This window comes from Diorhabda carinulata, chromosome 5, assembly GCF_026250575.1.
Source record: "Diorhabda carinulata isolate Delta chromosome 5, icDioCari1.1, whole genome shotgun sequence".
Taxonomy (NCBI): Eukaryota; Metazoa; Arthropoda; class Insecta; order Coleoptera; family Chrysomelidae; genus Diorhabda; species Diorhabda carinulata.
Genome location: NC_079464.1, coordinates 7,533,872 through 7,561,254, shown reverse-complemented (window position 1 = coordinate 7,561,254; position 27,383 = coordinate 7,533,872). Strand labels below are relative to the sequence as shown.

At 31.1% G+C, this 27,383-nt stretch overlaps 3 protein-coding genes across 8 annotated transcripts in view; 2 read left to right on the top strand and 1 right to left on the bottom strand.

Moving 5' to 3' along the window:
- The window catches only part of LOC130894482 (transcription factor Sp3-like), a 36,363-nt gene extending 33,324 nt beyond the window's left edge, over window positions 1–3,039 (top strand). For both annotated transcript variants that reach the window (XM_057801355.1, XM_057801354.1), the window contains exon 7: window positions 362–3,039. In XM_057801355.1, coding sequence (XP_057657338.1) covers window positions 362–511 — 150 coding nt within the window. In that variant the 3' untranslated portion in view covers window positions 512–3,039. The remainder of the gene's footprint in view (window positions 1–361) is intronic.
- Window positions 3,040–4,499: 1,460 nt separating this feature from the next.
- LOC130894479 (uncharacterized) lies at window positions 4,500–11,076 on the top strand. Of its 2 annotated transcripts, none has more exons than XM_057801349.1 (8): window positions 4,500–5,865; window positions 6,717–6,789; window positions 7,763–8,052; window positions 8,149–8,501; window positions 9,084–9,338; window positions 9,755–9,965; window positions 10,533–10,677; window positions 10,790–11,076. In XM_057801349.1, the coding sequence occupies exons 1-8, from the start codon at window positions 4,634–4,636 to the stop codon at window positions 10,889–10,891; spliced, it is 2,661 nt and encodes an 886-aa protein (XP_057657332.1). In that variant the 5' UTR covers window positions 4,500–4,633; the 3' UTR covers window positions 10,892–11,076. The 2 variants fall into 2 exon arrangements, with proteins under 2 accessions (XP_057657332.1, XP_057657331.1); XM_057801348.1 differs by having other exon boundaries at window positions 9,078–9,338.
- A 732-nt stretch (window positions 11,077–11,808) lies between these two features.
- The window catches only part of LOC130894475 (E3 ubiquitin-protein ligase HECTD1), a 35,982-nt gene continuing 20,407 nt past the window's right edge, over window positions 11,809–27,383 (bottom strand). For 2 of the 4 annotated variants that reach the window (XM_057801340.1, XM_057801342.1), the window contains 9 exons: window positions 25,024–25,290; window positions 20,663–23,134; window positions 19,028–19,702; window positions 18,688–18,928; window positions 17,599–17,949; window positions 17,071–17,393; window positions 16,455–16,705; window positions 15,533–16,281; window positions 11,809–15,120 (listed from right to left, as the gene is read on the bottom strand). In XM_057801340.1, coding sequence (XP_057657323.1) covers window positions 14,838–15,120; window positions 15,533–16,281; window positions 16,455–16,705; window positions 17,071–17,393; window positions 17,599–17,949; window positions 18,688–18,928; window positions 19,028–19,702; window positions 20,663–23,134; window positions 25,024–25,290 — 5,612 coding nt within the window. In that variant the 3' untranslated portion in view covers window positions 11,809–14,837. The remainder of the gene's footprint in view (window positions 15,121–15,532; window positions 16,282–16,454; window positions 16,706–17,070; window positions 17,394–17,598; window positions 17,950–18,687; window positions 18,929–19,027; window positions 19,703–20,662; window positions 23,135–25,023; window positions 25,291–27,383) is intronic. The other 2 variants (XM_057801341.1, XM_057801343.1) reach the window with 1 other exon arrangement.

The window sequence follows — 27,383 nt, the reverse complement described above, 5'->3', positions numbered from 1 at the left end:
ATATAAATGCTTTTTGGGAAGTTTCCCACACCACTAATTTTGATATTTTTTTTGTAAAAGTTGTTTGATGTATAGGAAACATCAGATTGAAGGTAGAGGTTGTAACGTTTGAAAAAAAAACTCTAAAGAAAAATAATTCCATTAAAGTAGTTTTCTAAATTTTTTGTTCTGAAATTTATATAATTATACTAATTTCAATTATTTCTACTGAATATACTATCACTACACTAACTGAAACTATTACATTGCCAGTGAGCTTTAAAAACTGTGAGGACTTTGCAGTGTAATTGATTGTTAGTGTAGTATGAAAATGAATATCACCAACATTTTCAGGATTTTATATTTAATTTATTATTTCTAGGTTCCAAATTCCCAAATTCAAATACCAGTACAAATCCAAGTACCGCAACATCTTCAAGTTTCTGGTTCGGGCGAAGAAGAAAATGAAGGAGTTGTAAATAATGTCATTTTGCCAGCTTCGTCAGATGGTATATCCATATTACCTAATTGAATTAGGTAATCGGAAGGTTTTAGTTATAAGTCTTAGTAGATAAACTTTGTCCAAACTTTTTTGATATTTTGATACAGTGTATATATTCATATTGAAAATCATTCAAAAATACCTATGGCTTATGTTAAAAAATTTTGTTATCTGAAAAAATATATAAGAAACGAATTTTATTGAGATGTATCTCTTACCCGATGACTGGTCTATAACATTTTGAAAGATTTAATGATAAAGTATTCGATTTCTTTACAAATTTCGTTAATTTTTTGTAGAACTCAGTCTTAAATTTGTATATATTGTTAATTTTATTTATTAATTGCCCTAAAAAATGACAAGATATTTTAAACTTGAGAACTTGTTTACAATTACGTTCAAAATCAACAGTATTAGACAGGTCGTCTCGATACTTATATTTTTGATAGTTCTAAGCTTCCAATTAAGCAATTAGGATTTATATAAGAAAATTTGGAGTAGTAACATTTTTTTTATTAATCTAGGACACTCAATAATTTTATTTTCCATAGAATTGTGCAATAATCTCTGAAAAAATTCTTTCTGTGTAAAGGATTTTTCAAGTTTACTAAATCTGTCATCTTCTAAATGTACTTTATAGTAAAAGTAGTTTAAACGAATTGTTGAATAAGTTTTACTGAATATTTATTTAGGTTCTACTCTCTAGATACAACATTATCTAGTATAAATAAGAAAAATCACTATATTTTTAGATATGAATATTGTTTTTCACTTACTTACTATTTTATATTATAAAAAAATCGTTTTTATTGTAAATTCATTTCTCGGTCATATTTATGATATATTTTCAATACTTATGTCATTATTGTCAATAATCTTTTGACAAAACACCTCTCATTTAACTATACAGTAGTTTCTCTTCATAACAATACTGAAGGGACCTGAAGATCGCATCCTTATAAACAAAGAGTATGCACAAAACCGATTTTTAAGATGCTGTACAGCTCATGCAGATGTTTTTAAAAGAGAAGTACAGAAATTATTAATTAATTATATTATATATCAATTAGTTAATGAAAGAATCTGTCAACGTAGATTGTCGTTTCTTCATCTTTCCTTAATCTTGGAACCGGGAAACATTTTCTCTAGCCACTTCATGGTGGGTGAAGAATTTGTGGAAGATTTTAGCTGCCTCCAAGACCTGTTGAGTAGTTCGCACTGTTCTGTCTCTGGATCAAATTTCTCTGGTCACTATGTTCATCTTTATTTACACAGACAGCATTGAGGATGTCTTCATCTGAAACTTCAGCTAACAACTACTTTATAAACTGTTTCATAATAATGTTCATAAACACTGGAAAACTCTGAATGTCAAGCCCAAACCACTAAAGGCAAGTCACCATCGTTATTTTCTCTTGCTGCTTGGCCCTCCAGTCATCCTACATGCTTAAACGAATGCCTTATCGTCTTCTGTTACTTCTTTCCATGTTGTGCTGATCATTTGTACTGTGTCTAATATAGTGGCCTTAAAATTTCCATTCGTTTGTACTAATTCCATAAAAAACCTTCTTCTCTAGTTTGATTGATGTGAACAGTCAGACAGCATACGGTGAACTGAACTTATTATATTTATAACAAAAGTACCAAATCTTGAACCGAAAATTTCGTTGTAGATAGTAAGCGATATCGTTATTTAGAGATAATAAATACTTTGGCCTCAAGGCAAACCAAACAAACTTATACAAATCTATCATTAAAGAAGAATTATCGTTTTAAAGAGAGACTACTGTACTTAACTCAGTTATATCAGGCTCAATTTTTTCCGAAAACATCTGTGGACCAATAGGAATATTACCCCCTAAGAGAGTGTGGTGTATTAAAGGTAGTTTTGTGACCTACCTTTAGTATATTGTTTTATTTTCAATTAATAAAAATATTGCTAACGCGTGTCTCGTTGTGAAAATCGTTCCAACAGTGATAGCAACTGGGCATTTTTTTAAAACATACTGTTTACATTTATCCCATGTTTTCTGCATGAATGTCTTCGAGACTCGAAAATTATAACAAAATAAAATCAAATTAACTCTAAATGACCCTTGAACCTATTTGTCCACATCGAATGAAGTAGTTTGGATAGCCTAAGGCCTAATACACATGGATCAACTCAAAAGAAACTCATTTCTGAGACAAATTATTTACCAGTAACAACCCTATTTAAATGGGAAACTAGTTGGCAACCGATTTAAAGAAACTCAATCTATTTATACGCTAGCATCTTGAATCATACGCCTCTCAAAGGTTCCAATGGACGAAGGTTATTTTGTTTTCAATTTGTTCACAAGTTATTAACGCGTTCTAGTGAAATTACTACCTCCATTTTATTTATTTACTATAGTTTATGGTTCTTGGGAGCTATATTTGTTATTTCTTTTATATAAAAAGCAAGCACAAGAGGGTAAATCTTTTTACACTCGCTTGTGGATATTGATCTTGAACTTCTGTATGTTATAGTATTCCGGAAAGGCGTGCAATTGTCCAAAGAAATGAATCACGATAAATTGAAAGTAAACTCGGTGTTAAAGTGCCACGTATGCCTGTCGAGTGGGTCTTACAGAAACTGCTCTAGGTGGGATTATATTACACAACTAGGAAGAGCATTTGCCGTGGTAGTATCGTTAAAACAGAATCAGGTCGGTGACCTTTTTTCTATGCTCTAGACTGTCCTTGTTTCTGGTCAACTCTGGATCGTTTATAAGTCGAACTGCTCTATTCTTTATTGGCTCGAGCATCTTCAGGTTACGCTTGGCAGCCGAGCTCCAAATGTGCGAGCAATATTCCAAAGATAGACAAATAGGATTGTTTTTACATTTGCAAAAGAAATTTTGAATGAACTATTCTTTACTTTTGAGTCTGCTGTGTGTACAGAGATATGTTACTAATCAGTTGGCGACTAAGTTACTTAATTTCTTTTCAGTCGCTCCATGTGTATTAAGCTTTATTGATTTAAATTTGTTTAGTTCTTAGAGAAAGTTGAATAAATAGTGAAAATAATTTTTTGTCAAATATTTGAAAATATTTTATTGTGACCGAGTTCTATAGAGATTAAAGTGATCAATATAAAAATGTAAAATTGATATTGTCTAAACTCAAACTATGATGTATATATTTATAAATGTTAAACGTTTTATTGAAACTAAATATTTAAGTAGGTGATATCTTTTTATACTATTGACATTCATGAATTTTATAAATGAATAAAATTTAAAAAAAAAACACATTTTTATTGATCTGTTCCAACCATCGACTTATTATTGCAAATTTAAGGAAATCAAATAAATTAATACAATTTTCAGCTCAATTAGATACAACTCTTAAGTGAGCATACGATAACTTAGTGAAAATTTCTCAGCTTAAAAATTTTAAGGCGATTCGCTATTGCGTTGGATTAAGTGCTTGACGTCCGATTGGTTTACTTTAGTACCAGTGACAAATAATTTATCTTTTATAATTTGTGTCAAGTGTAAAAAGGACATATACATCCCAATAATTGAAAAGTACAGTAAACATAAAGAAACGAATGATAATGGGATAAGATTGATTAGCAGCAGATATGGGACCTGTTACTAGCACAAACTTCGAGGAGCAGATGCAGGCAGCGATCATTTCTTAATAATAGCGAAAATCAAACAAAAACTACCAAAAGAAATTTCGTAGCTTAATGCTCTATAGGGTAACCTTCTTTCACTACTTTTGCTATAAAAAGTTTTTCTTCAATTGAAAATTAATTTTCAAGAAGTAGTAGTACCCTTACTAACAGGCAATTGTTTGAACCTAGTGAAAAATTTATAATATAACCAATTTCGTACGTATTTTGTCAACGGTACAAGAGGACAATATTGTTAATTGGGAGAAGTTCAGCAACCAACATAACATATTATAAGTACACAGGAACGTACCATCAGTCAAATTATGTTCCATATGTCAGCCCGGTACAAAAAGAAGAATTGGTTATTATCCGTCTTACGTTTGACATAAGTGACTTTATAAAAATATAAACAATGTTATAAATTAGATGACTTTTATTCATATATCAAGTAAATTTCGAATTTTAGATTAAAATGGAAAATTGAAGTTTAAGTATCAATTACAATCATGGAATCTTCCGATGAAACAGAAAAACCTAGGAAAAGAGACACGTCTAGAAAGATTTATAAAAATCCATCAAATTATAATTTTAATTGTGAATGTGGGAAAAACTTTAATTACAAGAAGCATTATAATGATCATAGGAGAAAAGTACATAAAGACCATTCCGATTCACGTACCGAACCCCCCGTCAAACCTCAAAAAGGTTGTCCCTTATGTGATTTTAAATCAAAATACCGAGAGGAAATGGTTAAACATTTTGAAACAAATCATAATATTTCCTTGGTTCAAGAAAAATTGTCGTTTACCACAAAAGATGACTTTTTAATTTGGAAAAACGATATTGAAGTGAGAACAGCATCAAAATATATAAGTGAAAATGGATCACAAGTATTTAGAAAACATGTAATTACTAAGTATACCTGTCATAGATCTGGATATTACATTCCTCATAAGAAAAAAGGTCTTCGGCACTTGAAAAAGCAAGGAAGTGTAAAAATCAATGGATTTTGTCCTGCTAACATTACTCTTCAACTACAAAATAATGGTAGTTGTATTGTCACTTTTATAGGAACTCATATAGGACATGATAATAATCTTAAACATTTATCTCTCACACCTTTAGAACGGGAGAACATAGCTAGGAAGCTTTCAATGAAAATTCCATTTGATCAAATTTTGGACAACATTAAAGATTCTAGTTCTGATTCATCACAACAAAGAATTCATCTTTTAACTCGTAAAGATTTATATAATATACAAGCATCATTTAATTTATCTTCTAAAACTGTAAGTCACAAAAATATCACTGTAAATATCGATGCATTTATAAAACAACTGCAAATTTCAAATGACTGCATTTTATACTATAAACCTAATGGTGTTTATGCCGAAGATGTTGCAGAGTTGAAATTAGATGATTTTTTGTTAATAATTATGACACCAGCTCAGCTAGATCTGTTAATAAAATATGGACATGACTGTATTTGCTTGAATGGCACACATGGTGTAAAAAAATTTGATTTAGAACTAAATACTCTAATGATATTAGATGAGTTGAGAGAGGGATTTCCGTGTGCATTTCTCATATCAAATAGATTAGATCTTCAAGTGTTGAGTTTATTTTTTTCAAAGATCAAATCAAAAGTAGGCATCATTAAACCAAAGATTTTTATGTCAGACTTATCTGATACTTATTATATTGCTTGGTGCAATGTTATGGGAATTCCTGAAAAAAGGTAAGGTTATTTCATATATACTTTTTTTTTTGAAAAATGTTTCTACATTGAATAGAATATTTTTTAATTGTTCTGTGAAGTACTAGTGCTTTAGGAGCAATCAAGGCAATTCTAATTTTGAAAACTATCGATTCTGTATTCTGTTTTTGATTATTGATTTGAATGGATTTATATCTGTCCTCTTCTCAGTAATATATTTTCAATTCAAACTACTTTAATCTTCAAGTATATATTTTTCTCCATTATCCTTATCCCTATTCAATAATTAGATACTGGAGTACTACAGCAATTTCACTAATCCCATACTTAATACAATATTCAGATACCAACTTTTCATTTTTATTACTGAAATTTTTATGCATTTGTTGATTTCTGTTGAACTGTCCATGTTCTCATAAAGTTATAAGGAAATTGTATTTCCATTTGTTCAACTGACAGGTCATAAACACAAAATTTTCTTACACTTTAATGTCTGTGTTATTAGAATGAACCTTGTTTTTTTTTAAAAATCACTGTTTCTGTAGTGTTTTTGTTGTATATCTACTTGTTTATTATGTTTTAGCTCACATATTCATCTGAAATTTGCTTATCTTATTTTTCCGTATCATTCAATCATATTGTCCACCTGACTTCTGACCATTTTCAGTACATCAGTACGTGTTAGGGACCTTTTTGCTAATTTTCTCAACAAATTCAAAGTCCATACGCTTCTACATATTTCCAATACTGCACTTTTTATTAGTTAGTTATTTAAGCTTGATATTTCTTGACTCAGTAGACCTGTAGGCAACTTATCCATTTTCTGGAATTCTAAAACTTCAACCTTATTCCTAATAAAAATAATGTTTCAGGCTGCTCTGTACATGGCATATTGATTATTGGTGGAGGGACAACTTATCAAAAATTAATAATAAGCAAACTCAGGTAAATAAATTAATAATGTTTTGTTTACCATGCAGCAAGCTGATATTAAATTTCATTTTGAATGGAACACATGCAACAATTTTTACATTTTAGATTTTCTGCTCAATTCCACTCCAATTTTTTTTTCAAGTCACCAATTGTAGTTATAAGAAGTATTGGGTAACTCATTTTTTTTTTAAATTAAACAAAAGTGGTTCAGATTTTTAGAATAAATTTAAACTCCATTTAGTTCTATCTTCAAATTAAATGTAAAATACAAAAATGTTAATGTACGTGGTGATTCATTTGGAATAACAATTTTAATATCATTTTCAGGTATAACTGGAGGTACTGTCAATAAAACAATATGTTGATTATTGTTAAAACACCCTTTTCCATTTTCCTCCTTGGTCTCTTATTTCATTTTATAATGTCATTATGGGTCTAATTTTTTGTTGTTCTCCTATCTAACTTCATTCTTATGTTTGTATTTCTTGTGTTTGGTTTATTTTTGACTTTTACTAATTTCTTTGTCTTCGTTTTTTATCTTTTTGCACTATGTTTTTTGAACTATGCTTTTCAGGTGTCGTCCATGATAAATATAAAAGTGTCCTTGCTTTATTCATTATAAACTTTGATATTTACTTTGGTACTTTTACCCTAACTAATTTATTTGTGCCTCTTGTAGTCTATAATCATCCTATAGGATAGGTATTTTCAGTTCCTTTAATAAGTCGAAGGCTGGTTTCAAATCAATATATACTAGAAGTATTTCATACGCCTTTTCAATACAATCAATTGATTATTAGATGTTTTTCAAAAATTAAATTATATGGAAATGTGAAATTTTGTAATAAAAAATAAGTTTTAATAGAAAAAAAGTTTCTTATCAATATAAAATTTCATACTCCTCTCTTTTTATATTTTAGAAAAAATCTAATAATCAATTGTTGCGAAAATCTCAATCTATAAATTATTTTTTTATATTTTTCAGGCGCTCATTTATAAGCATCTACGGACTCTATTGACTGAGCGAGATGTTAATACATTTCAAAAAATGTTAATTCAGTTCTGCCACATCGATGATCCAGATTCATTGGAGTTCATTACATATTTTCGTAACAATTTTGTTAATAACAATGAATGTTGGGCTTATTGTCATCGTCTTCATGCAGGAATCAACACTAATATGCATTTGGAACGAATGCACAAATCTATAAATTTTATTTTCCTCAAAGAAAAACGTCTAGATAAAGGGATAACCGCAATGTTGAAATTTTTAAAGTAAGTAAATAATTTATTTGTTCTTACAATATTTATTCTTACAATATTTGTAACTAATGTGTAATTTTAAAAAACAACTGTTTTTTTCTTTCCAAGGGATAAGCTTATGGATGAACAAAAAATAAACCAAAAAGGAAAAGTTTGCATAAAGTTGTCAAATATCGAATTAAAACACAAACATATGGAAGAAATGGATGGAAGTACTCTGAAAGCTTACGACCATGGTTGGGAGGTATTATCAGATAAAGGTTGCGAAATGTATTTAGTACAACAACAAGAAACAAATTGCATTAATTGTCAGCTTGTTTGTACAGAATGTGGTATATGCATTCATCAGTTTGTGTGTACGTGTTTGGATAGTGCGATCAAATATAACATGTGTAAACATATTCATCTTGTTGCAAAATATATAAATAATAATCATTTTGTGGAAGAACAACATATTGTAGGTAAGCATGTACCCCAAATTATTCATTATCTATAATTATTTTACTATTATTATTAATATGGATGTCAGGGCATTGTCAAATCTGCGGAAAAACTTATGCATAATTCAGTAGATGATGGTATTCTTATTCCATTTAGAGACATGAAATTGAAAAAGTATAGTCAAACGAAGTAACAAAGATGCTCCAAATTTGTCTACTCTTGAATAGTTTGGTCTAATACTTTTTTTAAATTTACACCACTTCCTAATATTTTTTCAATTTACAAAATAATGTATATATGATGGGGGAAAGAAATTATAAAACCATTTCTGATTACATAAAAAAGCTCCAATTTCAGAAATTAAATTCTCTACTAAAGCAGATGAGCAAACAAAAAGGTGAATAAAAGTGAAAGCTGTAGCACATTCAAGCATCAACAAATCAAGATGAAATTACAATAAAATTTACAAAAAAGAGAATATTGAAGGTATAGCAATGATAAATGGTCTCATAAAATATCCCCGATTGTAATTATTTAAAAAAATTGATATAACTCAGTTTTCAAATCTAATGTTTTTTTCATCAACTTTTTTTTAGAAATAGATGAAAATGATGACGGACAAGAAGATGGTAATATAGATAACGGCGACAATAATGAAAATACTGGAGAAACATTTTTAGGTGAACTAAATCCAAGTAAAATTCCTGACTTGGATGATCGGAAAGAAATGCTTATCAAATCCATTATAGACACCATCAATTCAATTTCGTCTATGCAAGAATTAGAGATAATAGAAAAACAAGTTTCTATAGCTAGATCAACATTGGTTAATATGAAAAACTTTGTTTCCAAAACAGGTATTAAACAACTACTTATATATATATATATATATATATATATATATATATATATATATAATATAATATTATATATCAAGTGCCTTGTACTAATTGTGACGCTGTCTACATAGGGCAGACCTAGGTACGATACGATACGATAAAAAAATAAAACTGTGTTAACGAACCATGAAATATCAAAAAAACATTAATTCAATTATAAAGATTTAAAAAATTCTTGGAAGTGTGAAAAGCAATGAATTCAAACCACCACCGTGTTCTGTGATTAGAAAAGGTTTTGAAATTAGGGTCTCACTTATAAAATTGTCGACATTTCGTTTATATAAGCTCATGATTGCATTTTGTAACATAAAATTGATAAGAACAGATATGAACATAAATTTAATTACAAGAATATTCTGAAATTTACATTTTAGTTTCAGTAACTGAAACCCAGTCTACTCCAATAGATTTGGAACAACATTTAATGGAGCATAAAATTGAACGTCATTTTATGGTAAACAGCAATCTAGAAAATTCTTCTGTTTGTTCAATATGTATGAAGAGGTTTAAAAATGACGTATACCACCAACGTATTTTGACTGATATTAGTAGAAAGAACGAAATTTGTATGGATTGTGGTAAAGGGTTTGTATTTAACTTACAGATTTTAATATATACAAGACATCAATTTATGTATCACATTTACTTTTAAATATTTTTCTAATCGTATTCTTGATTTGTGTTACTATTTGGTACCATTTCCTATTTAACTTTTCAAAATTTAGTCGCCCTTAGTATTTTTTATCCTATTCCTTCCCTCTTTTTGATTAATGAATTATTGCAGTATGTCCTATAGTTTAATTTATGTTTAGTGTCTAGATTTTCAGCTTCCACGATTCAGTGTAGACAAAAATAAAATTTCAACCATCTATATTAGAACTCCATCTATATATTTATTAATTCTAAAAGTATAAAAAGTGGGACTAAACAAAATGTTTACCATTTTTTAATATTCACCATTACACTAACTCGTCCTTCTACTTGGAATATAAACCAGAAAACTATAAAAAAAATTAGCAATTCATCAATAATAATATTTCTTGATAGTGGTCCCGACTAGAATGTCAAATAGATGCAAATGTTTCATACTGAATACTCACTAACACAAACATTTTAATTTAAAATCTAACAATCTAACGTGTTTAATTTTAGGTTGTATAACAAAAGAGATCAATTAGGGGCGAACGGGAGATTTCACGAAATCAAATATAATGAACAAGTGGAAAATGTAATTTCCAAGGAACATCGAGACCTTTCGAGTACCAGAACAACACATGTTACTATTAGTGTTAGTGGAGTGAGTATTTTACAAATATTTTTAATGTTTTAATTTGCCCCGTAATTGTTCTTGATTATCAATATTATTTACAGAAATATTTGAGTATTTGATAAGTCAATTCATTTTTTAGGCCCAAAATTCTCACATTCAAATCCCAGTGCAGATTCCAGTAACACATCCTTCGTTAACTTCCACTATTAAAGAAGATGATAGAAATATTTTGAGTTTGTAATCCGTTATCTCAGTGATGAATTTGTTTTATAGCTCAACTTATATATTTAATATTTTTTTTAAATAATTATTTATGTTTCTATTTTTTATTTATTAAATCAGTTATAAATTAATTTTAACCATTTGTCTACCAATCAATATATTTCTATACTATATTAATAAAAAATAAATATAAATCTTGAACTGGACCCAACCTATGGTGAGATCAACTGAAATGTGAAATTATTGGGAATAAGGATACAAATACTGTATTAATGTAAATAAAAGGACATACTTTTCTTGGTGTGAAAATTATAGTTGAAATTCTTAAGAGTCTATATTAAAGTGTAGATTATATTTTGGGCTGATTTGTCTTGATTTTAGGTCAATTTTGATGGATATACAGTTTAAAATACTACTACTACCAATGGCACTAGGATCACATTCCCCAGTCATCACGGTCCAACGCTTGGCGTGTCCACCTCCTCACACCTTTTTCCTGAAGATCCTCTTCGTTATCATGCAGCCCTTGTTTGCGCAGTCGCCGGCCCTCGGGCTTCTCTGTACCATTTGCGCACCTCTCGCATACACTCCAAGTGGCCTAGCCATTCGAGTCTGTCCTTCTTGACTTCTGTCACCAGGCTGGGGTGTTCATAGAGCCGATAGAGTTGGGCCACAAGCAATGCTCGCACACTGTAATATATATTCGGTGTAAGATCTTTTGCTCCCATTTGTTGAGCAGCAGTGAGGTGGGGCTGCTCAACAAGCTACTTGATCCGACTGATTTAATACTAAATTTTAATAAAAATAATTACGACTTACGTAATTGTGACTATAACAAATAAAAAAACACAAAAAAAGGTTATTCTGTTGGTTTCACCGTTATTCCAGGGAGATCTAGAAGATTCGTATTTGAATAATGAAAAGAAAAACTAAACATTTAAAGAGAGTTTTTATTGATATTATGTTTTTAACATCTAATACATATACAGACATGTCTCTCTACAAATATTTAAAGTAGTGTCTAGCAGAAAATAGTTCCAAGCAAGAAGTAAAAATGTAAACCAAAAGTTCCCACAAAAAAAATAATGTGCATTTATAACGTCCGTCTTGTCTTGCCCAGTATGACTATAAACTACAATTAAACAAATACCTAACAAACTTAAGACTACTATGAATAGCAGTCGATTCTCCTTTTAAGCCATTTAAACCCAAAAAGAACAAAAAAATCAAAAATTCTCCGGCGCTTCATTTTTCATATAAAATTGATACTTATCTGTTGAAAGAAAAATACTGGGTTCTTTATAAACATGACCTTTCAGGTAGTTATAAATATATTCCTTTTATTCTTGTTCGTTATTAATAACGAACATTTATTTGCATTTCTTTCAATTTACCTGGTGTATCAGGTGATGATAAAATTAATAACCTTGATTTTCTCTTTATTACAAAAAGCATTTTTCAAATAAAGAAAAAAAAACCAAAATGATTTGGAAAATTCGAAATTTCTTGATCCTGTAATTCTTATCACGTCAAGAACTTCATTTGGATACGTGAAACATAAAAAGATATATTTATTAAAGGACCACAAAAAGCGTTGAAAAGATATCAAGAGCACGTATTATAAATGACAACAAAATAGGCAAAGTAAAACAGGCATATCGCACCAGTTCAAATAGTGTCAAAAACACAATCTATCTAGTAATAAGCGTTTGAAATTGAATCTAACTTCGATTCTCACTTTTCGGATTATAAATTAAAAACTGACAAGGTTACCACAATAGTAACTATATGACATTATTTGAAATAAAATTTTCAAGTTTTCTAGCACCAATTCAGTGGAAGAGATTTTCAAATTTTTTTTGACTTTTGACACTATTTGAGCGGAGATGCGATGTCCTTATTTCATTTGATGAAATTTTAATTGATTTCAATCAGAAATGGTTTCTGTAAGTTATTGTTCAATTAATCAAATAACAAATATTTACTCCGATAAAACAATCCCCAAATCATCATGTGAACAAATCTGCAAAAATCTAACAATGATAAAGTAATAAGCAAACAAAACAACTGCAAATACATTGTTTCCCTGCTAAAACAATCAGTAAAAGAATATTAAAACAGAGAAGAAAGTACAAGAAGGGACAGGTTATGTGAGACAAAAAAAAATAAACAATGAAAACAGAAGAGGCAAAGAAAAAATGGTGTTATCGATATATTTAGAAAGTATCTATTGATTGGACGAAAATATTGATTTGGGTCAAAAACTAGAGAAAAAATAAACAAGCACAATGATATGCATATACATTTTTTTCCTCACAAAATATCTGAAATAGGATGTTTGAAATATTGTGGCCAAGGGGCAAAGGCTTCTCCTTTCTCTGCCTTTTGTTTCTGCTGGTACTCCTAAATGTGTCTTTGCCCATTTGTAAAGGGAATATGATTTTAAATTTGGTTCTGAAGTTCTAGAAAGTGGAATATTATAATAAATTTGTTCGAATTTTGTAACAAAAAAATAGCTAATTATGAAGAAATTCTACATTTTGTCTTAATACCTGTACTAAAAACTGAAAGTATCTGTATGTAGAAAAAGTATTAAATAGCTTATTTCAACGAGAATATAAGTTACATCTAAGAAAGGTAATTTTATACCTAGCCCCAATTTTTTTTAATGAAAAATATTCTTGTCAGCCTCTGCTATATCATACAATAATTCCCACATCTAGTCCGTATCGTCAGTATATAACAATAGCATCCGTTTTTCACTTAAGTATTATGGCGCGAATCGTTGAGTTGGCTTAGGGGATCCCACATTTCGTCCTCTTTTCTGCTGGCTCAATTTTGTGTATGTCATCAAAGAACGTGACTCAACTATGAATGAAATCCTAATGGAAATTGTTTTATGGCAGTTGGAAGCCATGCACTCGACTCTGAAATTTTATTTTGTGTAATCAAGGGGTGATTTATGTCTGTTAATGATTATTGAACGGAGAAAATTATATCGTTCCTGAGGCTCAATAGTAGATTGTTTTATTAGAAGTCAAAATTTCATTATGAGTTTGATCATATAACAAAATATTCACACTCATAAAATAATCTGCAAACGTTTATAAACACAAAACAATCCTCAAACAAATGTTTAGATTGACAGAACAATTCACAAACAAATATTTACACTGACAATATAATAAGCGAATCCTCTTTTTCCTTGCAAAAGCATAATAAATGGGTTCAAAGGCTGAGAAAAAATGTTTTAGATAAAGTAAAATGGAAACTTAATAGCAGGAACATATAAAAAGACCGGTAATTTGCTCTAATTGTTCGATTTTGTGAGAAAAAGCTTATGTTCTGCAAAAGATAGTTTATTCTCAATTATAAGATCATTTTATTAGTCCATAGCGCTAGCTGTGTTATTATCATGATTTTCAAGTTATTTATTCTGTGTTTTTATTACAGAATATTTTTCTATTCATAATAAAGAGAAAAATCTGGTAAATGATACTTAATCGATAGCCATTATAACAAATATACATATAATTTACAAAAATCACAAAAAATACTCCCTCCCCCCCATAGACATAAATTCTAACAATCAAAAATTTGGTCACAATTAAAATCTATATCACTCTAAGATCATTAAGCGAACTCGATATTTTTAACAAGAGACGCCTTTCATATTGATAGTTTTTTTTTAAATACTTTTGAAAAGTTTCATATAATTTCAAGATTATAAATACAAAAATTCTCAGTACTTTCGATAAGTTTCATTTTGATCTAATATTACACAATAATAGCTTAAAAGAAATAATACAAATTTTAATTTAAATCGTTGACTGTCCCTCTATAATCACAAATGAAGTTTTTTTTTTATATATAAATAGTTTATAGTAAAGCAATTAAGCTCGTACATGTGAAGAGCTGATGACTAATTGGACAAATCAACGTGGCTAAGATGTGGAATATTCTATTCAATTTAAATGAAAACCTTTTTCTTTAGTAGCTGCTAATAGCCTTTGCCTTAATATTTCTTCTGTGGGATAGTCAGGCAATTTTAGGTAATGTACGCAGGTATTTACTGAAGGATAAGAACCTTCACCAGCATCAACTTTTCTAACTATCGTTAATCTTGGATACAGATTTGCTAAACCACCGGGAGGTAGCGAACTACATCCAGTCGTAAACTGCAAAAAGGCTTTTCTTTCTTCCGGCGACATATTTACAAGTACATTGACAAATCTCAAAAATCCAGGACTAAAAGAAAAAGAAATATTATTAACACGCTCCAAAAAAATGTATTCACTATTAGCGACCCAGCCTCGCCTTCACATAGACATCCCCATAGAGACATTCACCATTTAAATATGAAATGACTTCAAAGCCAGTGGTGGTATTGAAAATAATTTTAATAGTTGAAGTATTGATTTTGAAACTTTGTGCCATAGATGCAATAAAATGGATTTTGTAATCACAAACGCTTTGGTAAATGAATCTTCAGGAGCAAATATTAAAACAATAAACGGAAATTCATGAACACATTGAGGGTCTAACTATCAAATATCAAGTCTGACCCTTCCTTTCTTTTTCTTTACATGCAGCACACATTGCAAGTAATGATATACTGGAATTGTCAGATAAATTGTATTTTATAAAAGAATAAACTCACCTATCCTTTGTGTATCCTAGCTTGGGTTCAGTATAATTAAGAAGATCTTCCATTGTCCATTCCGGATTTTGATCACCGCATAACATAATGCGCATTTCATCGGGACTAAACGCTGCCAGTTTTTCAATAGGAAAGACTAAGGAAAATCCTTTATTGAAAGCTTCCAATTGTCTAGCTACACCCTTATCTAAACAGAACGCTGTAGTCAATTCCGCGTATTCTTCTACATTATCGAGATTAACTTCTATATCAGCACCATTAGGAACTAAATCTACACTCGAAAATCCATATATGCTAGAACTGGGCAAATATGCAAACGTTAAAGCTAAATCTTCTAAAGGTACTGCTCCAGATGAATGATTTAAAGATAAATTTTGTATCTGGTGGCTTCTTTGTTCCGGCGTTAAAGCGTGATTTTGAATGATTTTCTGTTTTTGTTTGATCAATTCGCGAATTTGTTTCAGAAAACTAGCTCTTATCGGATCTATATCGTACAAGTCTTCTTCTCCTAAAATATTGTAATACCAAGGCCTCTTTTCTTCCGTTATTAACTTTGGCGGATCGAGTTCTAATTCTTTTTCACTTTCTTCAGATATAAAACTAGATGTCATTATATCTTCTTCAGCCGGTTTTTTGATACCAGCGAAACCTATTCTTTCATTGACTGTATTTTGAATTTCTCCATGACACATCAATTTCAAGAAACTGTTGCTTAAAGGCAAGTCAACCAGACGATTGTCCTGAAGAACCTGAAAAATTGTTTCTTTTTTAGACAGACTCTAAGAACTTTACAATTTCAAGTCATAATTTGAGGTTGCAAAAAAATACGAAACAGAAACCTACCGTCAATTATATAATTATTTGAATGTTCAATATAAAAATAAATATTAATTTGGTTCTAAAATCAAAAATAATTACTAACCTTTGCTAAAAATACTCCAAGGAAATAGAAATGTTTCACGGCTTTATCACAAGCTTCAGAACTTTGCGGTAAAGGAGCTGGGAAAAGGCCTGATGATCTTCGTACATAATATCCTGGTGGTTTCATACCTTCTCCAAGATCTACTGGCTCATTTAGGCTTATGGCTTCGTCATCACATATCCACATACCTAAATCGCGCCTTTGTATTTCTGCTGCTACTAATGCGTAAAATTCGAGCGTGGGGCCCAAACCTAAAGTTAAAGTGGTATTTTAAAATTTCTCTGGACAAACTCATGAAACGAAATAGATCTACGTTACAACTTAATACTTCCGAGTTATAAGTTTATTCATTCTGTACAACAAGAATTATAGATAACTCGAAACTACTATTCTGCTGTTTGTTGACATGTTCACTCTGCAATATAAACAAATAGCAGGGTCAAACTGACTCGGACAGATCTCACAAGTGTGGCTAACCACCTTCCCTTTTACTTACTGCCCTTTTAATAGATAGACACAGGGTCTATCATCCTTAGGTCCGTCTATTTTGTAATTTGACATCTAATTTCATCATTGAAACATTCAATTTCTTATATTTCATACAATGCAAAATTACCTGTTCCTTCTTCTTCAGCAAATTCTACTTCTAAAATGGATTTTCTATTGGCGTGAATCTTCATAACTTGCATGGCCCAATCGAACAGTTGCTCTCCTCTAGGCACTTTAACTCTTTCGTGTTTCAATCTTCCAACTCTAAATTCGTGCGGATCGTCTCTTCTAGGCGAAAGACCCGGCGTCCTTTGTCGTTCCATTGTAACGTCTCGTTGTGTTTGTAACCAAACGATACTTCGTGAAGCACCAAAGGCAGTACAATTGAAATACAATTGTCTTGTTTCGAACGGGAACAAAAATGGACAAGAATGGTTGAGCTCTTCGCACCTTAAAAAAAAACAATTCAGACTATGTACAAACTATCAAAACTCTTCATTGTGGTGCTCACCTCAGTGAAGGAAAAGATATTTCCAAAAATCATCCATCTTACAATAACTTGCACAATTTTCATCAATTGCATCATGGTACATTTATTTCATTCAATCATGATCAGACACAGACCAATAGAAACTATAAAAAATTAATAACTTACCATGCTGGTAAACTTGAACTGGAAAGTACCAAGGGATCTTGTATTTGTTGCAGCAATTTATTTGTGAGCTTTTTACTGGAATATTCCTCTGCGGGTATATCAGAGTTTTCAAATATTTTGAGATCATTTTCTTTGGATGTTGTGATTACAAAAAGATGCCTTAGGAGTTGCAGAACATCTTCGACTGTACAATTTGATACAGAAGGAGTTCCAGGTATTGGAGTGCTCGGAGAAAGAGTTGTACCAGCTACAGAACTACTTCCGCTTCGAGAAAATTGTGTTGCTACCGGTGTGGCTCTACCTTCTTCTGTATCATAACTAATGTCATCTTTCAGTTCTCTGTATATGATACTGAAAATAAAAATGATTATGATTGATATAGAAACAATTTGTGAAAAGGTAGAAACCACCCAATTTGCCTTACAGATTTTAAGATTGCAATTAACCTTTTATATTAATAGTCACTAATTCTGTATTATCACCATTAAAACAAGAGAAATAAATTTTTCAATTTCCCATTCAATTATTAAGGTAGTAAAATTTCATTTCAGGAAACTTTACCTCTACTACATATAAACAAATTTGTTTAAATCATTCTGTGGTGATATTTTCTTATACTCGCTGCTAGATCACCAAAAGATTAGGTCTAGACCATCACTACAGAGATTATGACCGAGAGCTGCAACATCTCGGCCTTCACATGCGAATTTTCACTGTTTTTCAAGAAATTCTTTATTATTTAAGGATAATCTTCAGGAATACTGAAACAATAGACATTAGTGTACCACTCCCGGAGGAGTTTCCAATTGAGGATTCTCAATTTGCAATTGTCACAATTGCATTGTACAATTGAAAAACTTGCTCTCACAGTCTTGATCACAACTTGATACACAAGTTTAATATTAGACTAGAGCCAGAAGTTTTATAATCATCTAAAGTATTGTTAATGTCTATGAACTGATATTCATCTTAAATAAAATTCATGCAAAGCTTGCTTTGAACATGAAATGAAATGAAAACCTACATTTTCACAATATTTAGCTAAATAATGGAAAGTTAAGTATGTACAAGAAATTATGAAAAACTTACAGATATGTCGGCTCCCAAATTCTTCTAAGTTTTTCTAGTTTTGAATTGAATTCAGTCATTTGCATTAATTCTTGAACAGCTCTAAATATTGTCCACGAACGATCAGTCAATTCGATTTCTACGTCAGCAATTCCAGGCATATTTGGACCTTTCAATATCAACTGCAATTTGGGTTGTGGAAGCAGTTCATGTTCAGATATAGCAGGAGTTTCATTTTGACCCGGTGGTGGAACTTCCAGATCTGTAAAATTAAATTCATATCACTAATAAAATATTCTATAAATGTAATTAGAATTCCCTTCTTAATTAGGTTTTATTCAAATAAATTATAGATGCCTACCAGTTGTTTGATTAACGTTGGTCCTACCAGGTCTGGGATCGAAAGCTGGTATTAACGCTGAAAATTGTCTCTTCAATACAAATTCATCATCCCAAGATCGTCTCTTAGTTGGTCTAGCTTCAAATGATTCCTCCTCCATGAACGATAACAAATTTCTTGATACCATAACTTCTTCATAATCATGATCGTCTTCGTTTTCGTCATCATCGTTGTCATCATCTTCTCCCATTTCTTCATCATCGTCCAACTCCGCTAACAATGTCGGTGCCCTACACGATTCTAAAAAGTCTTCTAGAGACACTTGTTCACTATCGCTGCTTGTAGACGTTAGGCTCATTGTAAGGGCTTGACTTAGTCCTTGAACAGCACCAGCAGTGGTAGATATGCCTCCTGCTGGGTTACCTGGATTATAACTGGACGATAAGCTAGGATAACTCTGTGCTGTGCTTAATAAACCACTAGGGAAATTGCTCGATAACGCTAGACGGACTAAACTAGATACGGAATTCGGAGCACGTTGAAACAGTGAACTGCTGTTTTGGTTGTTTTGGGCATTGTTGACATTTTGAGGATTATTCGGGTTGGTACTTGATGTATTTGATGATGTTACTGAAGCTAATGTACGCCTTCGAGCTAATGCTGCAAACGTTTCCAGCAGACCTGAGAAATTCAAAACTATTTTTTAATTAGTGTTGAATGTTATTATAAATACAAATTGGTAATTTCTTTAACAACTTAATTTAAAAAAAAGTATGAACTTAGATTTTAAACACCACTCAATATTTTGGAAACTGGCTGAATAATGAAAAATATTTAAGGTTAAGGTTTACAAGTTAAACTTTATTCAAAAGAAATTGAAATTCTATTAGAACGTTTTTGTCCATCTGGGTAATGAGTATTTTTTTCTTAAAATCGTCACTTAAATGTCAAAGCTTTTCAGTAAATCTGTTGGCACCAACTGCAATATTTTTAATTTGATTGTTAAATTTTTAAAATCATTTAGTAGATATGTTAATGAAAAAAATAAAATATATATATATATATATATATATATATATATATATATATATATATATATATATATATATATATATATATATATATATATATGAATAACGAGTGAATGAATATTAAATAGTTGAAGGTTGAACACAGAGTTTTATAACACGACTATCATGGGAATTCCCGTATGAACACTGCAAATGTGTAGAACAGTTTCATATACCTTCTAGTTATAATGAATACTTATTACAAAAGATCTATTTTATTATATACAAAAAACTGAAAATATATTTCACTCTATAAAGAAAAGCTCATATCCTCATATATGTTTTATTTTTTCATTTACTATGCACTTTTTTGCAATAGCATGATTTTATTGGAAATATTTGGCGATTTCAGGCGTTCTCAAACCAATTTATTTGCAAACTTTGTATTTCAAGAATTTCAATAATCGCTTTCATTATCCCTTGTATAAAATTGGTTTTTCACAAATTCAAAATGAAAATCAAGAAAAATTTTCATCTATTTTAACAATGGAAAGTTCTCACTGACATACAGAAAATGATATTAAAAAGGTTTTATGGAAAAAAATGTAAAAATGAATAACAATATTATATATATTTTGAAAAATACCTGCTGTCGATGTAGGTTCAATCTGGCTATTTGATTCTGTGGTTAAATTCGGTACACTGACACTCATCGGATTCGTCACTACAATGGTATTATTACTACTGTTCTTAGCATTATTAGTATTCGTCACAGCCTCATCTTTATCACTACTACAATTTCCGCCTTTCACCGAATCAGTTTTTCGCCTCGGCGGCTTTTCCTCGTCCGTTTCCGAATTACCCGACACCGATATTTTAACGCCGGAAAGCTGATGTCCGCTCTGACCGAGATTCAAAGCAGATTGTAATAATTCGGCCGATAAAAAGTTATTAGTATTATTTCTAAGCATATCGGAACCTTCACGTAATTTATCTAGAACCTCAACCGCCTCTACGAAACTTTGAGCAGCTACCGCGGCCTGCGAATTACTCATCTTCGAATTACGATTCGATTTATTTGTATTCGAATTGGAATTAGTGTTCGACGTCGGTTTTTGGGAATCGGTATCACATAATGTTAAACTTTCGACTATCGTTGCCAAATCGGTGGAATTATTTATAGTAGAGAGATCATTATGCGGATGTACTACAACTGATAGTTCACTTTCATTTGATACTGATTGCGATTCACTTGTAACAGCAACTAGTGCTTCGTTACGCGCTACTGATAATACGCTTTCAGCAATCGTTTCTGCGGCTTGTTTAGCTGCCAAATTATCTGCTGACGCAGCTTGTTCCGTACTAGCTACTGAAGCTTTAGCATCTGTCGCTTCCGGCAAACTAGGAGTAGAACTACTTTTTCTACTAGTTAAAACGCTTTGTTTGTCTTTGTCGTTCTTTTGCTTCAATCCGGAACATTGTTTTGAAGACGAGGCGACGGTGGTTTCTACGTCATATCCGGGAGCTAGCTTCAAATCGTATTTGCCCTCAGCTCCCATACGATACGAATTGGAACCACCATGGTCCCAAGTCACGTCTATCCATCCGCTGTGAAGTTCTCCGGTGACAGTACCTTCACCAGATGGATTTCCATCTTGATCTCTCCATTTCCAATCAACACCTCTAACGACTCGAGCGCCCACAGTCATATGTTTAAGTAATTGCGATTTGACTAAACGTCGTTGTTTTCTCATGTGTGCCTCTTGTTCTTTGTGCGCCTTGCCCATATCTTCACATATACTCGTCACTTGTCCGTAAATTTCGAATCCAGACAAACTTAAATAGTGCGTTTGACCTGATGCATTTTTACCGGCTTGTTGTATTCTGACGTGTCGCCAACCTTGCGATTCTTCTGGGGAAACTTCTATCGGCCACGTACCGGTACTACCAGGATCATTAAGAGACATATCGTGAGTATGAGTGTATAACGTAGTCCAAGTGTTACCGTCTCTAGACATTTGGAAATGCCAATTTCTCAAAGCCGATCTTCCATATCCTCTGGCATGTCTGAGTGTATAAGCTGTCGGTATTATGTAGACGCCAAGATCTATGCTGAACCAAGCGCGTTTGTCGTCGTTTGTGTGACAATTTAAAGCTGATGTATCTCGAGAAAGTATATCTTCTACCCTACCGTAAGGTAAATTTCTCGCATCTGAACTAGTAACAGTTACAAGTCCGTACTGTCCCGGATTAACCCACTCGGAGCTTGTTTTACCATTTGTACCGATGAAATATATCAGACCGTTTTCGTCGAAATCGTGAGTGTGTTTGAAAGTTTGATATTTGGATTCTTTCAATTTTTTAAGGAATTGAAAGGTACTGCGGTCGTAATCGTACCATTGTTTCGCTACCATTTTCAATAAATATCTTTCTAACTGCGCTACAGTTGCCAAAGGTTCCATTTTCAAACTTCTTCCTGATCGGTCAATCAAAGTACTTTCACCTGCGGCTTTTTCTAATCTAAATCTTAATCTTCTGGTTAATATTTGAAGACCGTAACCAGTACCGGGGGTATCATATAAGTAAACAGGCAGTTTTTCAATACTTTCCAGGACAGATATTAACTTATGGACTAAAATTAAATAGGGCGATTTATCTTCGTTGATTTTATTTCTAAAGCATTGCTTGAATACTTGTACTCTTTGTTTTTGTAATTTATTCATTTTGCTCGATTTCAAGCCTTGTTCCCAATAGCTGGTAGATAATAACGACAATAAAGCTTGTACTAAACCGGAGCTATGTAACTCATATGCAGATACAACCCCATCTTCCATAAGAATTTCTGTCAATTCATCTAAAGCATTATGGAGAATCTCCTTCCAACTATTTCCACCTTCTCTGTTGTTTCCATACGAACATTGCTTTTGACATGCACGTTCTATTTGCGCAACAATGTTTCCTAATTTGGCAACAATGCCTCTGGGTTGGGCTTGTGCTACTCTGAAATATTGTTCATAAATTTGGTGAGCCAAATATTTCACTTTCATTTTAGTCGCTTCCAATTTGGAACGCAATCGTTTGCCTTTCTTGTTGGTCCATCCTGCAGAAAATTCTGGACCTTAAAGGAAAGAAGAATAAAAATTAGAAATTATTGAACTTTAAATTTATGTGCAGGTTAATTCAAATTGATAGGTTGTGTTCTAACAAATTTTGGGAGAGGCTATATAATAAAAAAATAGATACACTTGAATTGCGAAGAAATGTTATACTAACTAATAAGACAAAGTTGAAGCAAAAAACTAGTCAAGACATTTCCAAAGCCTCAATGGACTTTTCCAATTGATAAACATTTACTACATACTAAATAAAACAATATCGGGATATAAAAATACAGAGAATAAAAATATATAACGAACTATAACAGATGTGCCAAAAAAATTGGACAATTAAGAGAAAAGGGACGGGAAATAACTGAGAAGAATAGTAGGACTTGATAATTGTTATGGAAGTATTATAAGAATGAGAATTATTTGTTAATATAAATAATAATGATACAAAAACAATTATTTTCCTAACCCTTTGTACAAAACAGTTTTACGTTTTAAATTGTTCTTTGTTTTTCATTGGCCATTCTATCAATTTCTTTCCAATTCTGAATATTATTTTTTAAGCCTTTCGTAGCACTATTTTTAGTATCCGATCATTATATACTTTTTAAGGTATACCAGCTATCAACTCTTTACCCTTCAATAGATATACATATATGTTATTCACAAAGTTTGTCCAATTCTCTATTAGTCCTTATTAGATAGTTAATTAATGTCAATAGCAAACTAGAGGAAGACCCAGAAATAAATGGTTAGACCAAATAGGGAAAACATTAGAGGAATGTAAAAGAAAAAGAGTTTTTTTACACATTATTAACGATCAGATACATCAGATGGAAAAAATTTAATTAATTTAATACAATTCTACAAATATACAAATTGTCTTGTACATTTGCAGAATATTGCAATACAATATTAAATCAAACAATTGTTTATGTATAAGACAGAAGGACCTCTGTCATTAACCTATTGGACTTAATTGTCACTTAAATAAAGACATTACTAACCTCAATTTGTGTAAATTATGCTTTAACAAGAATGATGTGAAGATGAATATTTGGCTGCAGAATAGTTATGGTACAGATACAACTATAGGTGATAAAATCAGAGATGTGCTATCAAATAATTCATTGAATAACATTGTATAAAAAATGAAAAAGGTTTGTTACACATACAAGGGCTGTATGCCAGATTTGACTTAACTTCCGTTGTGGTAAAGAAGTTGCATACAAATTACGTCGTCCCACGGTTAAATTTTAATCGTACACGGCAATGGCGAAAAAAATGCAGGACATATATGCGTTTCAGCAAACCTAAAAGCAGTTCTTGAACGTTTTTCAATAGGTTTTCGAAAACCAATAGAAAAAGTACCATCTAGTAACGTATATAGTAGAGGATAGTGGATAGAGGAAGATAGCATCACTAGGACAGCGCAGATAACTTCGAACTATGGTTTGATTCCTGCGTCCTGCGATGTGTGGAAGATCAGTCTATAATAGTAATGGTTAGTTACAACTATCATAACTCGCTAGTGGAATGGCGGTATAGCTGGATTCCTGGATAAAGGAGATTTAGGGTCAATGAAATTGACAAATTGAAATTGATACAACACCGGTTCTTCCCAATGAAGTTGAAAAATAGTGGAAAGTACTGGAGTTATTCCTCTTATAAAATAATCCCTTCTAGTTTGTTAGATTTTTGATAACAGATATTATTAGAACCATTGAACTTTGCCCATTATTTATTGAAATCAATTTAAATGCATTGCATCCGCTACAAATTTGATTAGTTTCTTCAATATTTCGAAGTCGTTGGTATCCTCCTGTATTACAACTCTAAATTATTCAATTGTAGTACAAGAATTAATATTTATATTTTGATATTATTAATAAACAAGTACCTAAATATGTTTCAGCAATGAATGAGTGTTTGGTGCCTCTGTTCGATTCAAAAATAAATCCAGGGAGATCTTCTCGTAAAATTGTAGTTTGTTGTTGTCCATCTGAATTATGTATATGTATTTCAGCTTCCTTCCTCGACGTTAATGACCAATTTCCTACTACTAATCGTGTAGCGCCTGGTTTTGAAAGAAGAGGTGTCGAATTGTTAACGCATCTAACTGCCGAACGGGCCCTTTGCAATTTTTCAAGAAATTCTCCACGGTTTTCTAAAAAAAATATTATGAAAACACATTTAAGAAGATATTATGGAATAATGATAAAAGCATAACAATTTTTTGCAAAAATATATTATTGGTACATTCAGTATGTTGCAATGGATTAGTTTTTACATTTATAGAAAGCAACCACACATACTCACAGTTCTATTCCTCGTTATAAGTTTTTTTATAACTAAAAATGTATTTTTTATGAATTTACTATTGGTATATGGAAAATTTTATAATTATTTGGAATTGTTTATGAAAAACTATCAACAAAATTGGATGAGTAGAGGTTGTGTTAATTTCATTAGATAAAGTATTCGGTTTATTCTTGAACTTTTGTGCTAAATTATTCAAATAATTCAAACAAAAATGTAGTAAATTAGATTACAATACGAGGTGTGTTAAGAAAATACGGCGAAAGTATCTTTGTAGCAGCAATTACTTACAATTAATGTCACTTAGAGTGATTCATTTAAAGAAAAAAATTTTTTTCGGTGCTCCAGTAAAATATTAATCTACATATAGATAAATAAAACTCACCAAGTTTGAGCTCTTAATATCAATTTAAGGTAGTTACAATTTAAATATAAAGTTTGACCATTTAAAATGATTTTTTTTAATTTTTATAATAATGCAAGTCAGTTTGATGGACAAAAAAAAACTCTAATGCGATTTTGAAGAGCTCAAAATTCCCACAAGTTCCATCAAACTAATTTGCATTATTGTGTGTAAGTGTTAGAAATTTGAGAAAAAAATTTTTTTGCATGCATTTTAAATTGTAAAACTATATTTATAATAGTAAGTATTTAAATTAATATTAAGAGCTCAAACTTGGCGAGAATTTTTTTTTCTATATGTGCATTAATATTTTGCTTGGACACAGAAAAAAAGATTTTTTTTTCGGTAAAAGTGTCAAAGAACCTCACAATGTTCAAATATATCTATATGATGATACCATAATAATTTCGTAGACTTTACAAGTAGGATTAGTAAAAAGTTGAAATGAGTTTAGTTATGGGGGAGGATCGGTCGCGACCTCCAAAACAGATGAAAGTAAACAAACCCTTTATTAAAATAGGCGATTAACTATTTGAGAGTTTAGTATAGAGTTAAAATCTGTTAGGAGAAATAAAGATAAAAGAAAATTGGTCCATAGGATTTCTTCATTTATTTGTGTTACAATTTGAGTTTTGTTTCTCGTGATTTTGGAAGGTAAAAGTTTTCCTGTTTATCCAGATTCGCTTCATTCAATAGATGTAGCACAGATGTAGATTAGATAAAATCCTACCAGAAATGCTTCCAGGAAACGTCAAGATAATTACATATCTATCCAAGGGCAGTACTTTAAGGAGATCAATCCAAAATTTATATTATTTCATTATAAATCAGATATGTAACTTTTGTCTGATTTCGTGTTAATAGAAACAAAGACAGTCCTTTCATTGGGGTGAGAAACGCGCTGGAAATTATTTTCGCAACCGTTGATGTTTTGTGGAAACTTCATTTAAATTATGTGGTGCAAAATGCCACAAAAGAGTACGGAAGGCTTGAGATAACTCATGTATATAATTAATAAAGTAATCTAACAAATCAGATAACTTAATCCTCACGAATCATTCTATATTCAATGACATGGTTGGATTTAACATTCTGGTCCAAGTTACTTTACTAATAGGCTTCTATATTAATTGCTTTAACACTACTCTAAGACTCAATTTTATCAAAATTTGTAGAATTTACTTAGTTCTGTGCTTAACAAAATGCGATCTCAAGACACTTTTTACTATTTTATGTATTAAAGAATGAGTTCACGTTCGTGAAACAAACCAATCCAGCCCGTAACAATCTCAAACTCAACCGTTTGATAACAGGGGTACTTGACGTTTTTTAATATCAATATAACCAATTTTTCCTATATACTTTGATCCTTTCATCTACTTTTTGGTCTCTTTCCTCTCTCCCTTTAATAGATATACATATATGTTATTCACAAAGTTTGTCCAACTCTCTATTAATTCTCCTCCTGTGCATTTTGCTCCACGGATTCCTCATAGTATATTTTTTCATCATCTAGTTAACGTATCTTCATTAGCCTC

What these genes read in the sequence shown, in the direction of transcription:
- LOC130894479 (XM_057801348.1), top strand. Translation starts at nt 4,634, where the DNA reads ATGGAATCTTCCGATGAAACAGAAAAACCTAGGAAAAGAGACACGTCT. An exon ending in AAACTTTGTTTCCAAAACAG is followed by an intron (nt 9,339 to 9,754) that starts GTATTAAACAAC and finishes TTTACATTTTAG; the next exon opens with TTTCAGTAACTGAAACCCAG. An exon ending in TTACTATTAGTGTTAGTGGA is followed by an intron (nt 10,678 to 10,789) that starts GTGAGTATTTTA and finishes TTCATTTTTTAG; the next exon opens with GCCCAAAATTCTCACATTCA.